The sequence below is a fragment of the Anopheles aquasalis genome, chromosome 3 (assembly GCF_943734665.1).
Source record: "Anopheles aquasalis chromosome 3, idAnoAquaMG_Q_19, whole genome shotgun sequence".
Classification (NCBI taxonomy): Eukaryota; Metazoa; Arthropoda; class Insecta; order Diptera; family Culicidae; genus Anopheles; species Anopheles aquasalis.
Window position 1 is genome coordinate 58,213,549 of NC_064878.1, and position 17,128 is coordinate 58,230,676.

General features: G+C 47.7%; 1 protein-coding gene across 11 annotated transcripts in view; it reads right to left on the reverse strand.

Annotated features, from left to right (window-relative positions):
• The window catches only part of LOC126574684 (FH1/FH2 domain-containing protein 3), an 82,880-nt gene that overhangs the window by 33,395 nt on the left and 32,357 nt on the right, over positions 1 to 17,128 (reverse strand). For 4 of the 11 annotated variants that reach the window (XM_050235023.1, XM_050235026.1, XM_050235024.1 and 1 more), the window contains exon 2: positions 6,747 to 7,381. The exons of the other annotated variants lie outside the window; for them this stretch is intronic. In XM_050235023.1, the coding sequence (XP_050090980.1) occupies positions 6,747 to 6,926 (180 nt within the window). In that variant the 5' untranslated portion in view covers positions 6,927 to 7,381. The remainder of the gene's footprint in view (positions 1 to 6,746; positions 7,382 to 17,128) is intronic. 11 annotated transcript variants of the gene reach the window in all.

The window sequence follows — 17,128 nt, forward strand, 5'->3', positions numbered from 1 at the left end:
TTGTTATTAAGGTCTTGTAGGTATAGAAACTTTTCACCATAAAGTTGAATTAAGACGTCAATTTAAGTCAAGATGAAGTTGATTATTCAATTATTATTTAACAAATATTCCATTGAAAGCATCAAGATTAGTGTCCTATTATCGCTTTTTATAGAAACAATAACTTAAATAGTGTAGAAATTATTTTATGAATTTTCGTTTCCTTCGACAACGAAATAGAGTCATTTGAAGTAAAATAACTGTTTTCCGAATCCCGTAACAACAAAGAAACCCTGTTCAAGGATATTATTGTCGATTCACAACAACACACCAATCCATTTGCTTTCTTTTCAATAATTCAGAAGGAACAAAACACAACATTGCACCAACAACAAGTTGACCTTTCAGGTGAAGGATGCTTTATTTCAATTTCTTGCCTGCGCTCATTGTAACACTGCTACCTTGTAACAAGCAACGATCCAGCGACAGTTATGAGTGGGCTTATCACTAAACATGAACATTACACTGCATGCAGTGATGCTGCTACGCTTTACTGTTCCTCGGCATGCAATGCTAGTGCACCGTGAGCAAACGGCCACGCAAACCGCACATATTCGAGCGAACTGATGAAACTACAAAAAAAAAACCACTCGCCAGATGATTGAAAGAAATGAAGAACAGAGTAAAAAAAGGAGCAATTTTAGCCACCACGAAACCCCCGGACAAGAGCAGACACGGATGAAAATGAAAATTTATTATTCAATTTTATGGTCAATGCTCATATTTCGGCTGCGGGCCGACCAGCGCCCTGGTTTTTGGACCAGGCGAAAATGGCGAACATTTGGTCATTTCGCATCCATGCCGTGTGTCCATCCTGATTGCACATGAAAAACCCAAACCGAAAAGTGTCGAGGGAGAGAGAGAGCGAGAGAGTGAAGCATAACGAAAAACAAAATTAAAAACAAAAAGCTCCCAGAAAATGGAAAATATAATAACTGAAACAACCTGCGGGTGGGGAGGAAGAGTGAGAGGGAGTCGAGGACATAAAAACGAGGAAACATGAGCTGTGATGATGCTGGCGGTTGCTGCCACTGCTGCTGATGCTATGCTGCTTCTCACCACACACCGAACATCACACCCAGCGGACCGTTGCGTGATCCGTGATCGGTGGCCGACGAACACACCCTATGGGGTCCAGGATATGGGGCTCATAAATCTTGGCCGACTGCAACTGGATCATTTCCGAATCGTGCTGCACACAACCTGGGTCGCGATGCAGTTGCAACGGTTCGGTGCATCCTCTTTCTCTCGCTCCTTTGTTATGTTTTTTTCCGCAGCAAACTTTGTTTGTTTTTACTTCAATCAACACACAGGAGCGCGCTTTTTTGGCCATCTTTCGGCACAATGACCACCACGAACTGTGGATTCGCAGGCTCACCGGGTTGTGGGAAACAATTTATCGCACTTTTGACGTCCGGGGATCCTTATTTGCCAGAGAAAAAAAGGCCACACCTCGGCCCGAAATTCATGGATGCTTTATAGGTGCTGGATCGCGTAAAATATGGTGTTTGCATTCGCGGGACACATAATGAACCCATACATGGCAAGTCCACTTCCAATTAACAACATTATTCATCGGCATCACGACGTGGCCACCAGCGTGTTGTGTCGCTGCACAATTACATTCTTTGTTTTATTTGATTCGTTTTTCCTATTGTTTTCTTGTTTTTGTAATTTGTTCTTGTTGTCGCTTCTGTTCTGACAAGCGTGTTATTTAAGCTCGTCCTTTTTCCTGTGATCCATAATATCCTTTTCGTCCTTTTCGCGTTTCTCATCTTTTCACTTGGAGTAACAAGTAATAAACAAGCATGTCAATTCGTTTCATTTCCCGTTGTTACTAAGAGTTACATTCGAAAGTGGTGCAATCGTAGGCACTCCTTTCCATTTGGCAAAATTACATCCACATGATGTTGCTACAAATCCAGCATACCCATGGATGGCGGCGAGGCCTCAAAGATAAATGAAGTCATTACGCCGAGTCGCCGCATCTGACAGTCAGCCGGCCCAGAACCAGTCGAGCTAATGATGCATATAATTCTGTCTATCTCTGTGTGTCTGTCTGTCTGCGAGCCTAATTTCCATATGAAAGGCTCGTCAGGCGTTATGCAATTTCGCGTTGCGTTCGGTACTCGGTTCGAAACTCTCGCGTACAATGGACCCACGGCACAACCATTAACCATGAACTGTAACGCCTACGCATCAATGGCGCCCTCCTTTGAACCGGCATTCCGCGCCATTCGATCATCGGAGGTTTGTTTCCCACTGACGTTCAAACGTTCTCTCCATCGTGGCCCTGGTCCCTGTCACCGGGAACCTTCCACGAGTACCAATTCGAGTGTTATTCTACCGTGCGTTCCGTTTTGGGGGGGAGATTACCACTAACGCCGTCGCCGCAGCTTTCGATTTCGTTCGACGGAACACCATTAATTATATGCATCCTCCTCTAACCTACACTCGCCCCCCCCCCCCGGTCCGGTCGTCTATGTCACGCAGATCGCACGGTTCAACATAACAGAGTCATTATTATGATTTGTAGCACACAGCGCGCGCGCGCGGTTTGAACCCCGTAGCCCACCCATAAAGACGATCCGACGAGTCGGTCGCTTCACTGCTCTGTCTGCAATCGCTACTTCGCATTGCGGTCGTCGGGGTGGATCTATGCAGCTCATAATGATGCTGTAACACACAACCGAACGAGGGAGGGCATCACGCGATCCCGTCTTGTGGCGCCAGATGCACAGAAGATGCACGACCGAACGTGATTGAACTCGCAGACACTTTAGACAGCAGCAGCAGCAGCAGCCTGGCCTCCGGAGGAATCCCTTCCCCCGTCCGCCCGGGGGCCTAATCGTGGTGCACGAACCTCGGGAACGACCGCAAGTGACAAAGAAAAGTGTCAAATCCTTTCGCAGTTCCTTCCCCCCGGGGCGGGGTGAAAGTTTGATTCGTGAGCGAGCGATGATCGAAGAGGATCATAAAACGGTTATGAATAGGGTTTTTGGCTGGGGGTCGCAGTAGGTTCATTGGCATAGCGATCGCCGGATCACGATCGTGAGCCATTTTCACGAGAGAAAAGAAGCTGGAAAACTTTATCGCAGGAAGATGGCAAAGTACTGAGCTATCATTCTCTAAAATATAGTCTAGGATTTTGTTGATTTGGAAATAGTTTAAACGATTCAACATCACTTAAACATGAACAATTCAATGCCAATGCATCGCTCGGAAATTAAATACTTCAACCATTCGGCAATCCACTTCACTTGCACGCTCTTTACACACTCTTTCTTTCTAACGAGTTTCTATTTCTCTTTGGCAATCCATTGGTGCCACAGCTAATGAGACTTCCTTCTCCTAATTGAAAAGCCGTGATACCATTGTAATCCGTTGTCTGTGGTTTCACCATTTGGTGTTTTTTTTGTTTTTGCAGTGCGCTAAAGACGCCCTCTAATGCGCTCTAGCGGGGGATTCAATTTACCATTTTCGATTCGATTCGGTATTCTTGCGGCGCCTGCAGTTAACCCACGGCCATCGGTCTTATGTCTAGACGAGGTGAAAACAATCGAAACTGCAGCCAAAACACATGTCACACACCATGGGACCAACCCCTTACTGCATTGTCACGCACGTACTGGAGTCCATTGATGGGGCCCACGGTGTTGCCCGGATCGGAAACACTTTCGATCGATCGAGGCGATCGTTTGTGCAACTCAACACCACACTCTTTACGTAAGCAATGGGCGCCATTTGCATGCACCAAACGCGATGCACGCACAACCCCTTCCCAGTCTGACCGGCCTGACCGGAAGCAGTCTGTTCGTTGAGTGGCTGGCGCGAAAATCGTGGCCAAAAAGATGTGCTCAAGCCAGCGAAACATGAATGGGAATCCAAAGCGACGTCTTTGGGTCTTAAGCTTTGTGCTGGCCAATCACACCGATCGGACGCGCGAGAGATGCCCCGTGATCGATGGTGATCGTGCAGCCGGAAATGTAGGTCAACCGACAAGATGCCGGTGAGATTTTCCGGCCACGATCTCTGTCCGTCCCTAAGTCTAAGCTGCGATGAGGTAACAAGCTCGTGGCACAAGCGCCCGAGAATCATCTGCATCGTTTTCGCGGTGTTTGCAATTTGAATTTCAATGGGACATTAAGCCAGGGGTGGATACGCTGCGTGTGACTCGCGAGGTCATTCCGGATTGACACGGTGCCGCCCATCACTAGCGATCGTTTAGAGAGAGAGATAGAGAGAGAGAGAGAGAGAGAGAGAGAGAGAGAGAGAGATCGAGCCACCGGATTCAACCAGCAACCAGCCATAAAAGCGGCAGTAAATTGGCAATGAAACTATGCTGCGCGCCGGATGGCGATCGATGCGATAAGTCAGTTGGAGAATGCCACGCCAGCATTGTTTAGCATTCGGACGAAGTGATGCGATCATCACAGATCCATCTTGTTGATCGATCGCACGAAGCGAAACAATTCACGCGAGCTGCAACAGGAATCTGCGTTTCATCTGTGGCCATTTTCGGAAATCGCATAAGGGTAGCATGCATACAGAAACAATGCTTGATCACGATCATGACAACCTCTTCGCCTTACCATTCGCCATGATGGTCAGTACGCCACGCCAGAACATCCGCCAACGAGAAACGCTTGTAACAACAGCTTTTAACATCATAATTTCCTCCACAGCACACTTGTCGGCAATTCATTGGCGAATGTGCTGCTACTATCAGCAACCGTTTCGAAAGCAATTAACACCTGGGCCCCCTCAGCAGCAACAGCAACATGCGACATAAACACGGCGCGAAGAAAGTGCTCTCGGTTTCGGATTCGATTCCGCCGACCAACGGGAAATGGCAGCTTGTCGCTGGTCCGCTCTGGTTCCGAAACATTTTCATTTTCTATCGAGGAGCAATGGAGCAGCGCACCGGGTGCGGCCAACATAAAACCATTCCATTAGTGACCAGTCGCGCGACAAATTTACCAATCAGCCCCCTCCGCCAGGCCCGTCACCTCCACAAAGATCTCTTGGCGGGAGGGGGGAGGGGAACCCACATGTGCCCCTGATGGGGCGTCTTGTCGCGGCCACACGAAAGTTGGCGAGCAATTTATTGTTATTGTTTTTTCGCAAATTAACGCCCGACACGCCATTCGAGCGCCAGCGAGCGGAAGGTGAACGGGAAGGGAAGGGAGGTGGGTGCTTTTCGCGCGTAATGTCTCGCCAGTGAGTGTCCTTTGGTTCGTGATGGTCGTGCGGTGGCGGCAATGGCAGCAGCGATGGCGGCATTCGAAGCCGGAAATCGAAACGTAACGCATAACGCGTGCGAGCGTGCGCTCTGCTACGCGCTTCCTTCCACACCAAAAACCACAGCAGCAGCAGCAGCAGCAGCAGAAAAACGTGACCAAATCCTCCCCATTCATACACCATTTCTCTCCCTCTGACTCTCCCTCGCCTCATCTTCGTCTTTCTTCCCCCCCCCCCCCCCCCCCGAAAAAGTTGGAAAGAAAAACGATATTCGTACGTGCACGGAACGGCTAATGTGCCAGCCCGCCCGCCAGCCAGCGGGGGTCTGCATTGTCTCAAGAAAGTGTGCGGGCACACGCGAAGTGAGGATTTCATTTTCCAGTTTTTGATTCGGCGCCGCGAAAGAGGGTCGCGGGTTGGAGGGCACTGTAGGCCGCCGTCGGTCAATGAATTTTATTGGTGAACGTGCCGAAAATGGGTCGCCGACAGCCCAGACCATCGACGGCTGGCAACGGAGTTTGGGACCCGGGCGGCAATATTAAAACGTTGGATGGATGACGTTCCGGTAAGTAAATGGCGTTATCTAACCGAATTAATTCAATTTGCGGAATGCGCCAATCCCGAAGCGGAACCGGGTTGTGTTGAGTTTCGAATGGTTGAGAAAAAAGGATTGCTTGCAAGCATTGACAGAACGGTGGTTCGGTTCGTTCTTGGTGCGTTACTGGGGCTGGTGATGCTTTCCGCTTTCCGAGAAGTTAATTCAAAGAAATTATTGAGACTAAATAGTATCTTATAGTAATAGTAGAAATACGATTTAAAAGGTAAAGTAAACTAGGCATGTTTTAAAATTTCTCGCTAATTCGTCAACTTAATACTTAGGAAAATATGGCAGATATGATAAGCCTAAAGAAATGTATGATGGTGATGTTACATGGAATGAACAGGAACAAATCAAACTTAATAAGCTGGTTGCAGTCAACATTAAACCTACTAACCGTGCTACTGCTAATTATTTGCATAGTTTTTCAATTGATTTTAAAGTAATTAACCTTCCATTTGAGCTCAAATAATACTTTTACCAATATCCAACTTCATGTTCTATGGTCAAATCCAACTTCATGTTCTATCCTACGAAACGCTTTTCCTACTGAGTAGTTAAATAGGAATGCTTTAAATGAAAAGGTATGCTTGAATTTTTCTCTATAAAAATATAAAAATAAAAAACTGTATTCTCTATAAAAATGAACAACAGTTACTCTATGCTATTCCATGATAACGCGTCCTTAAGCGAATTATTCTAGAAACTACAACAAATCTACTGACACCAAACCAACCACCAAAAAAAGCGCAACAACTGTTAGCTTATCAACCGAAATGACTGCTAACCGCAAAGTTTACCCAAAAATTTCCCCTCCCCTTCCTCAACCCACCAGCTCACCGCAACCTCGTTTGCTGCCGTTGCTTACCCTTTGTGGTGCCCCCAGATGCCGGAGCAGCGCCCCGAGCTGTGTGGCCAGCGGGACGGCACTGGCGAACGAGAAGACGGGCGCCCGGGACGGTATCGGGTACATCGAGAGGCTGTTGAACGGATCGCTGTCCACGAGATACTGGACCCGCACCGTTATCAGCCCATCCGGTCCATCCATGCTGGCTGCTGGCTGGCTGGCTGGCTGACTGCTTCCTCAACCGTTCGTTTGCACTTGCGCTGCGATCGCGTTCCGCCGCAAATCGCGGTCGCCGCGACTGATTCACTTTTCACTTTCCAACACGAATTAAAACACACTAACGCACGTACACGCAGTCCACAGTTTAGCACCAGGCAGCCACTTGGTGGCCACTAGAGCAAGGCTACAGGGATTCGAACCTCCGGCCGGCCCAGTACGGTCAGTGTCTCCGGTACGCAATCCGGTGCACCACCATCACCATGCACCATTGCGCACCGTCTGGTTTCTTTCTTTCTTTTCTCGTTTTCTTTTTTCGCCACCGACTGCTGGCCACACTCACTCGGGTCGCATTATGCGGACACGCATTTTGACGCAAAATCTGGGCTCACGGGCACACTCGGCACCACAGGGACTAGCGCAATCCGTGCTAGAATGACCTGCAAATGGCGATAAGGCGATTGGTTGTTGAACTGGTGGATGGCTATCCAGGATTGTTCAAAGCGGTCTCGAAATGGTCTCGAACGGACATGTCATCTATGCTCTGGCCAAAGCCCCATCATGTTGACACACGGGGTGGCTTTCTGTTCCTTCTGCTTCCTCCTTGATCTCTCTCCTGTCTCCCCTCTTCAACTCAAACGTCATCAGTCGCTGCGGTTGTGTGATGTGCAGCTTCCGGTTTTCCGGTGTTGGAGTCGACGGAATCGTCGCGCGGAATGAGCGAACCCAGAAAATGTGACGCAGAATGTGGCTCGCGTTATGCGGGCCTTTTGGTTAACCCAAGGGCCGGGCTTTCACTTGGCTGCCAGATGACGCAGTCAAACAGACACCAACCAACCGACGCAGCTGCATGGAAACTTCCCCCTCAAGGGGGGAATGCATCTGTGAATCTGCGAAAGAATGGCCTCTCGCGCGCACATTCCCTTCACTTCCTGTGCGCGTGAAGAGGATTCTGTGCTGCTGGGAAAAAAAAGCAGTGCACAAAAAGGTGCAGTGCAGATTAGTGCATTGCCACGCATTGCCGTCAATGCTGCAGCTTCCGCGCACAAGTCACAAGTCTAAGTCACGGGAAGCTCGAAGAAGAAACGAGGGAATGTGAGGAAGCGGGAGGCTAATTGATCAGGTTTTCTCTGGTTTTGCAGTGGCCGCGGATCGTCGCGAAAGCATTAAATCATCTCTCGTCCTCCCTCTCGCTCTCTCTCTCTCTCTCTATGATCGCTCCTCTGTCATGCTAGGGATTGAGTGCTTCCTGTTTTGATATCGTGGCCATGCGGCAATAAATAATTTTCCATTCCATCCAACCAACCAACCGCGTGCTTGTGCTTCGGAACAAACGTGCGGAAAGTCATGTAAATGACGGTTTCACTCGCGCAACCCCCGATCAACCCACCGCCGATGCTCCGCGCTGCTAAGCTGGATGGCTTCACTTTCTATCCCTTCCCTGCTCGGCTTAGTGTCGTCTGGTGTCTGCCAAATCCCCTTCCCCCGGGTTTGGTCTGTCTGCATTATCACCATTTGCATGCCCGATGTGCCCGTTTAGCAAATGACTTTATAACGTCTAATGTCTTACGGTAAACATTGTGTTTGGCTACTGCTACTGCTGCTGTCGATGCTCATGGCGTGTAATTGCTGTTGCAGCATCATTTTGCAAGGGTTGGAGCATGATTTGCTATTTTTAGTCGTGAATCATTCAATGTTAGGAGTCTCTTTTTCTAACAAACAGTGTGTTTGCGTTAGCCCTCCATTAGTATTATGGGATCTCTCTGTTGCCAATCAATTTCAAGAGACCAATTTCATATTCGAAAGTATTATTGATGAAAATGATTAGCAGGCAGTCAATAAATGGAAAAAGCAAACAACATTAGGAAACTACAAAAGCGCATGATTTGAATCCGTCATTTACGTCTGATACATACAGCATAACTCCATTGGGCATTAGACATTCAAACAAAAGGCTTTTTATCGAATGATTGAAAAAGGATAACTAGAATGAACAGCTGCAAACCTATTACTATTTCAAACAATTCGTGTGATAAACCTTGAAAACTATCGAAGCTACATAATTTCATGCCATTCGATGCCAATCGAGGACACAAAGCAAAGTAGAGAATTAAACATACCATAAAATGTTTGCTAAAAATGATACATTTGATGCTGATAGACAAAATAAACAAAATAGAAGCACGTTTCACAAAAGCAGTAAGAGAAAATCCTGCCTCCAGAACACATCGACGAGTTCACAGTACAATACATCAGCACTATAGCCCAAATCAAATCTAATCATTGTTGAAACTGTTGGATCCTGTGCCATCAACACCAAGGATATGTGTGTTTCGTTTGTCTTTCTCATTCGTCTCGATGCGACTTAAAATGTTTGTTTGCCCCCTTTTCCAACAGCAACCCCCAGGAGGGAGCAGGAGAGAAAAGTTTTCTGCAAACCAGCCAACTCGACTAGCACTGCGCGGACACTGCCACGAAGACCAAAGGAGAGGCCACACTCGATCATAGATCGTCCGATTGCATCGATTGCACACAGCTCGCCTAAAGAAGTGATTGCACTGTCCCTGTCTCTCGATAGAAGAGCAAAGATGAAAAAGGGAAAATTGATAACGGAAAAGTCGAAGGAGCAGAACCTTGCGCTCCGAGGAGAAAGGGCAGGGATTTTCAATTTCCTGTGCTCATCAGACACCAAATCGTTTCAAGCGTCCTTTGCGACCCCTTTTACCCCGGGAGAAGTTAGAGAATAGCGTCCTTCAATACCGATGCTATCACGATAAACGAAGGCTCATCTCATCTGACAATGTGTTTGAACAAATCGAACGGCAATCCTGCAACTCTGCGAGCTGGTCGACTTCTGCTAGTCTACCAGGGACCAAAGATTGAGAAATTGAGTTTAGAAAACTCTCAATCAAACTGTTTGGGTCTCACTCCAGCCGACCGTCACCGTTACGACACATCGAGGAAAATCGTGAAAAATTGACTCCAAAATGAGCGAATTTTTTCCACGCTAATCTCTTTTCCAATCATCGCTTTTTTCCGAGCACGCCGCCTGCCAACCATTTTCCAATGCGCGAGTGCGAATGCATTCGCTGCCAAACTGCACGCTTCTAATGATGGCAATTTCGCACCATTCAACCGTCATCGGCGCCATCGCTCTTCTCATCTTTCATCTCAGCGTCTTCGACCCCGATAGGCGGAGACGTAATCGGAATCGTGGCGAGACGAACCACGACGAGACGGGGGAGAAAGGGAGCAAAAGCGCGTGATGATAGCGCGGAAAATGTAACATACATCCGTGGCCTCGGTCGGCTATTCAAATATTGAATTATAATGATTGCTTGTTTTCTGCTTTTCCAGGACCGTACACGTACAACGCACGCGCGGTACCTTGCCATGTAAGATGCTTTTCGGCGCCAAGTGATGTGCTCCGTGCGTGCATGTGTGGGACGTGTGTGAAAGAAGGAAGTAATCGGTAGCATAGTACCATCCGGTTACGGTAGAGCAGAAGCGAAGGAGAAGATGGTAACCTTTCACAAGTAGCCGGTTCCGATTAAGAGAACATCGGGGCCGTTAAGGTGGAAGAAATGGAACAAAAGCATAAGCGCCTGATCAGCAGAAAGGGAATCAATATCGCATATGAGCTGGAGCGCCAGGTCGGAGTAGATAGCATTTTTTGTTTGTTAATCTGATTGGGTCTGAAGACCCAATTAGAAGGTATTATATGTTATACGCGAGAAAACACTGTTCCCAATTTATATCCAATACATTATACGCAAACAAGAGTAGAGAGCAGCTTTCTTCGCTCTGGCAATCCACATTCAATAGGATAGTTATTATATTCTTTTGAAACTCGTTGGTTTGTGCATTGCGAATTGTAATTTAAAAATGATTTCTAATCATTTCGCATTTGTTTTGATCATTAAACTTATGTTTAACATGAATATTTCAATTAAACAAGATGTTTAGATAGTTGCTTTCGATTTTCATTCTGTTTTCGCGTTCACATTCAACATGTCCATCCCAGAATCAGCCAACGGCCACCGATGGAATCGATGAAGGCCCCTGCTTGCTTGGATATAAATCTAATCGGCGCCAGTAGGCCGAATCGTCGTCGGTTCGGGATGCGCCGCAATGCTTTCACTTTCTATGCGGCGGCGCCCACTTATGCAAACCCCCACCCCGGCCGAAGGTTACCCACCCCTGGGAAGAGGGTGGGACGCCAGGGCCACGGGTGCGATGGTGATGATGATGAAGGCGCCAGAGTCAGAGCCCGCACAGGCAATTGGTTTGGATGACGCACGTCGCCGCCGCCGCCGCCGCCATCATCATCATCATGTGAGCATTCACTCTGGCGGGAATCTGGCTAGCGATTGCCTCCATCCGGTTTCCGTTTGGCGAGACCACGGTGGCGTTCGAGGCGAGCCAGCATGGGAAAAACTAGCTGCCTGGCTGGCTGTCAACGTCTTGTGCATGCTCCGCAAGCAGGTTACAGTTCAATGGCAGGCACCCTGCCCTGGGATTCCCCCGGGTGAACCCAACGAGCATTAACCGCGATCAGACGCCATCATGATCGCTTTGTGCTCTGATCTGATCGCGCGCACACAAGCGGATTGAAATTGATATTCTCTCACCAACAGCACCCTATTACAGCATCCCGTGTGCGCGTGCTCGTGTACTGTTATGTATCCCCGATAGCAATTGCTCGACATAATAACCGGGCCACCACCACCACCGCCAGGTGGGTGCCATTAGCTTGCGCAGACCGAGAGAGTGTTATCAAACCGATGAAATGTGGGCCACGCACCACCACTCCAGGTCGATTCATCAGAAGACAAACATTTTTGTTTTCGGGGAGAGGAACCAGATACTGTACCAGGCCTGGTGTGGTAGCAGCAACACTAGACGCACTAGAGCATTCCAACGTACAGTAGCGACCAATGTACTGCTACCAGTGGCCTCTACACGACCACGTGCACCACCACACCAGCGCTGAAGGTCGTCCGGGCTTCCCGCTGACAGCAAAGGCGAGAACTAAAGTCTCTTTAGTGCTCGCTAATGAAGAGCACTAATCCCATAAGAAGGCTTAATCCGGGGCTAGCTAGGATTAACGGGCCCCCGGGGGACACCAATGGACTGTTCGATCGTTCTTTTTTTTTTGTCAACTAAAAACCGACACTAATGAGGTCGTGAGGGCTAAAATTTAATTTGTGTCTCTCGATGACACGCACACCGCGAGAATTGCAAAAAAAAAACAGCTAAATCCATCGCAAGGGACGACGGGAGTCGTAATCCGGGAGAACCGTGGATTAATGTGTCTGCAATGGTAGCAGTGTCGATCACGAGTCTGTCTGTAACAGCAACAGCCCAGGTACAACTCGAAACATTTCTGGGATATGCTTTGCACCTTCCAGAGACCACGCACAACGAGATGTGTGTCCAAAGCGCGTGTGTACAGTGTGGCTTTAGCCAACATTGATGGGCCAGCAAAAGGCCGATCCGTTGTCGTTCCTTCCATCATCTTCAGCATCGTTGCCGACGTTGCCATCAACCGATCGATCGATATCCATATATCGACGACGACGACGACCCGTTGGACCGCTGCACTTGTCCTGTTTCCACCCCACACCCGTGGCCATTCCCTGCGAACCAATCCCCGGGTTCCGGGGGCATCGATTACATCGTATAAACGTCAGCAAATTGCCGATAATACCCTTCGGTGTGCCATCGTTCTCCTTCCCTCATGCTCAGCCGTATCGAGCGGTTCGGTGCAACCGGATACCTTCGCCAATGCGCCGGTTACTCGTGCCTATCCGCGCGTTGCACAACCCACTGCTGTGGACGAGGACTGGACGAGAAGTCTTGCCAGGATCTTGCCGGGAAACGTTCTCATGGGTTTATGAGATCCGGTCTACCGGTACGGGCTTCGCTTTGTTAGTGTGAGTTTGTGTCTCGATGTGTGCGCTTGGTAACGGTACGGCCGCGTGTATACTTCCGTGAGGGGATGATGATGAGCAATAAAAAACATGGGAATTACATCACGCGAGAGCCCATCACCGGTACCCTTTTCCGGTAATGTGGCGAGGGTGCTGCTTACTGCTGGGCTGGAGTTGGATAAACGGAACGGAAGTGCTGACGCGCACGAAGTGTTCTAAACAACTTCACTTTGGCCACCACTTCCACTCCCGGTCAAGGTCTCTCAGTGGAAGAGGAAAGAAGTTCTTTTGGGATAAGGTTGCATCATCCGAGCAGGATATGATGAACTTGATAGGCCGTGGATGGCCGACTCTTTCAACTCCTTTTTCTTGCTTGTTATGAAAGGGAGAGATGCTTTAATATTTAGCAACTTGTTGACGCTTTTCGAATATTTGAGAGAACCTTATAGCATTATTAACCTTATAGCAACTGTATATTTTATCAAACATAATCATTGTTTAGGGGGGGACTTCGATATTTAATTTTTATTTGTGACACATGTTTTCAACATTTTCCCCTGAAAGCTGATCTTTTCAAGAGTATTGTGTAAAAGTTTTGGATCAATCGAGAAAAAACTGACAAAGATACAGATTTTTGAAAATCCGCGTTTCATACAAGGCTCCATGCAGCCCGCTACTTTGAAGAGCGTTTCTCAAAACCAACGTTTTCAAAGTCGGTGCCCATCGTACCGTAAAAACTGATTGGCTGATCGTTTTGAAATTTTTTACACATAATTTGTACACTTTTTGCCAGGTAACCTCGTCGAGATATCATTAAAATTGTGTATACTTTTTTCTAAACAAATCTGTATAGTTCGTTTTTTATGGCAGAATCGCAAAAAGCATTACTTTTTCAACTTCAAAAATCTGCCAAAAATCGAAAAAATGGAATATCAACAAAAACTCTCCGGGGCTACCTAGATAAACTTATGATCTTTCTAACGAATATTTGTATTTTGTATTTTGCTGATGACCCGTTACGCAGCTACGATGGCCACCAGGAAAAGTATCTTTTCGAAGACACGACTGCCTAAATTTGATGGCATGGATTAATTTCTCAATGAATGTTGCTCAAAACAATACCAAATATTCTTCAAAAGTTGTAGATTATTATGTCATTTATTTGAAAAAATACAGTTGAATGGTTACGCCACAAAAAAGCGTTAAAAACGGGCCTTTTTTTGGCCCGAAAATACCGAAGTCCCCCCTTAAGATGAGGAAATTGATTTTTTGTTTTGTGAAGTGTGTGTTATCTTATTAAAAGATTGATTTGATTACCAATATATTTTTTCATGTTGATAGGAAATTCGAGATTTATTGTTAATTTACTTATAAATTGCTTATGATGGCTGATCATTTTTCCTACGAGGTTCAGAAACAATCACCAAGTTTATTTCATGAAACCGATTGATAGATAAAAATGCTGCGTTTATCTGCACACGAAACACCAAATATCGCTCTAACCATAGACCCACATTAGAACCAATTTTAATTCGATTCTCTATCCCTCAAACACGCGCTCATACCAGCGGGCACCGCTACGCACCGGAACGCTCGTTAACGTTCGAGCGAGCACACTAAAAGGGGGGGTCTGAGAGTCTGAATTGACTTGCTTAACCCAACCAACGCATTATCCGCCGACTACGCACACGTGAAATACGGCGTGCCATACGCGCAAATCGAACCCACCCATCGTGCCATGGTGCCACTATAATTACGTTGACCAAACTGAACACCGAACCCAGGCCGCCAACGAGTGATTGTCACGCGCGTGCTAGCGATGGTCGCCCCCTGCTCCAGCACCTAATAACTTCCAATTACCATGTAAAGTGCTACACTAGACCTAGGTCTGGGCCATTCAATGTCAACACAACAGCGCTGCCGAGCGTGGGTCTCTGGGCGAACGAACAATCAGGCATCCTACGCGGCGTACCAACATTCTGCTTCAGCTGCACCCATTCACTGCACGCTTGCAGGCAAACCAAATGCACCGAAAGGCAAGTAACTCGCACATCAAGCTCACCAAAAACCAAAGACCATTCTCTCTCCCCCCCCCCCCCCTAAAAAAAAACCGCAACAAACGGCCTCGAACGATGCGAAACCGGTTCCAAGTGAACCATATAAGCGGAGTTCAGCATGGATTCCGAGTAGTGCACAAACCCCCACGGAACCACAAGAGCATCTCAGCTCATCTCTGGTTGATCCATTGGCGCCACCCGCAACCAACCAGCCAGCTCCCAGCGGATGACGGTGGTGGTTTTGGTGGAAATTTATGCAACAGAAACACCGTTACGACATCGATACTCTCAGCTAGAACGATGGCAGCTGCATCTCGTTTCATGGTGCGTTGCCTCGCGTACGATCGCACAAGATGCAGTTTCGCACAAAACGAGATTAGAAGATCACTGGCACGGACACAAGGGAGGTTCAAAAGTTGAAAGTCGATCAAAACTCGATTCCGTCAGCGCTCTCGAGCAGCAACATCAACTCCCCTTGAGGCAACATTTCAGCTTCTCCATCTCGATCTCCCTCGGAGAAGACGTTTTGTGCGCACCCATTTTTCACACCAAATCAGACGGAAACACCTCAACGGCTCTTCAACCCCCCGAGGGGGTGGCATGCACGGGAAAAACTTTAACTTTTCATCAACCTCACCCTCTCTCCCCCCGCTGGACACGAAGCATCGAAGGTGGTGAGTGAGTGGCGAGAAGTATGCATAATCCAGGCCCGGCGGAAGCCGTCGCGCCTCTCGCCGTCGTCGTCTGTCGGCCTCGATTGCAACACATTCGGTTCGCACTGATTTCGGCTCCATTTCAACACCTCTTCCTCACCGGCACCTTCGCCAGCACGTCGTCCCCGTTCCAAACCAATTATCGCTTTCTGGTCACGTTTTTGGACTGAAGCCAGGCGGCAACCGTTTTGCAACGGAACAACCCGGCTCTCGGCCCCGGAGCGAACCTCTTCTCGAAGCGTTCTCTCCCTAGAGACCGCCAACCGCCACCGGTGACCGATCGTCGTATGCAAACACGAGCCAACGGATCGCGAAAGTTGCGGAGTGACGGAAGCGGATCGCTCCCGTTCTGGTGATGCTGCTCGAGACTGGCCAGGCGACTGGTGACCGGCGATGGCCGGGATCGGAACGGATTGAGACATAATGATTTTCACCAAACTGACCTCGGTTTGCCCGCCCCTTTCCCTTCGGCTACGCTGTGCATCGCTCACCACAAACTGGTGCGGTTGCAGCGCTTTGCATAATTATTAATTTTTGGAACTTCCATGAAAAGGGGCTCATTCGTGGCAGTTCGCTCGCTCGTTCGTTCGGTAGGTCATTTGGTGGATGCGCTTTCTCACGTGCGGTCCAGGGAGTGAAGTGAAAATGAGGAAAAACCACAGTAAAAAGCAGGTGGTCAGGCTAGGGGGCCGCTGGTTTGGTTTCCGTGGAGCGTCGGATTCGCCTCTTTAGCTTTTTAGCTTTTCGATTGGGTCGATGGCGAATCGATAGCCAATCGGTTTTGGATGAAACACTTTTGAAATGTTATTAATATATTGTTTCCGAACGTCTTAACAGTTCGACATTTGAACACTCAACGCTATTATAACTAACTGATTCCGGTGTTTTACTTTAATAATATCGAATTTGATTAGCCCAGCCCTTTGATGGTCTTTAATTTTTATCTATTACTTTAACTGTGGTTAAAGTACATAAAAGTATTAACTGCTTGTACAGAATCCAGAAAGAATAGGTATTTCAAAAACTTTTTGTTTCCTTTTTTTACCTTTTGATCATTAGCTGTTGATCTTTTCAACAGTAAATAAAAAATGGTTAATAGAACAATTGTAAAATACAATGCAATTATGGTTTAACGATTTTAGACATAAACCAACGTTTGTATTTCATTGAAATTACAATTAATCTATTACCGTTTCTCCCCATTTCAACAGGTTTCTTGACAATCCGACTTTCGTTTTCTATTTTCAAACCATCGAAAGCCCATAGACCCCCTGCTTACACCCGACTGTAACAAACCATTGTCGCGGGTTTGCCGATTCCGGTCCAATCAAAACACCACGCGCGGTACGTGCGGGTGGTCTCCCGGGACACTGCGGGCCACGTATGACCCTGGTGCCAGCCAACCCACACCCCCCGCGCTTGAGACCGAGCCACGGCAGAGGGTATTTCGCGGTGAAATCGAAACATGATTCATCGGCCATTGG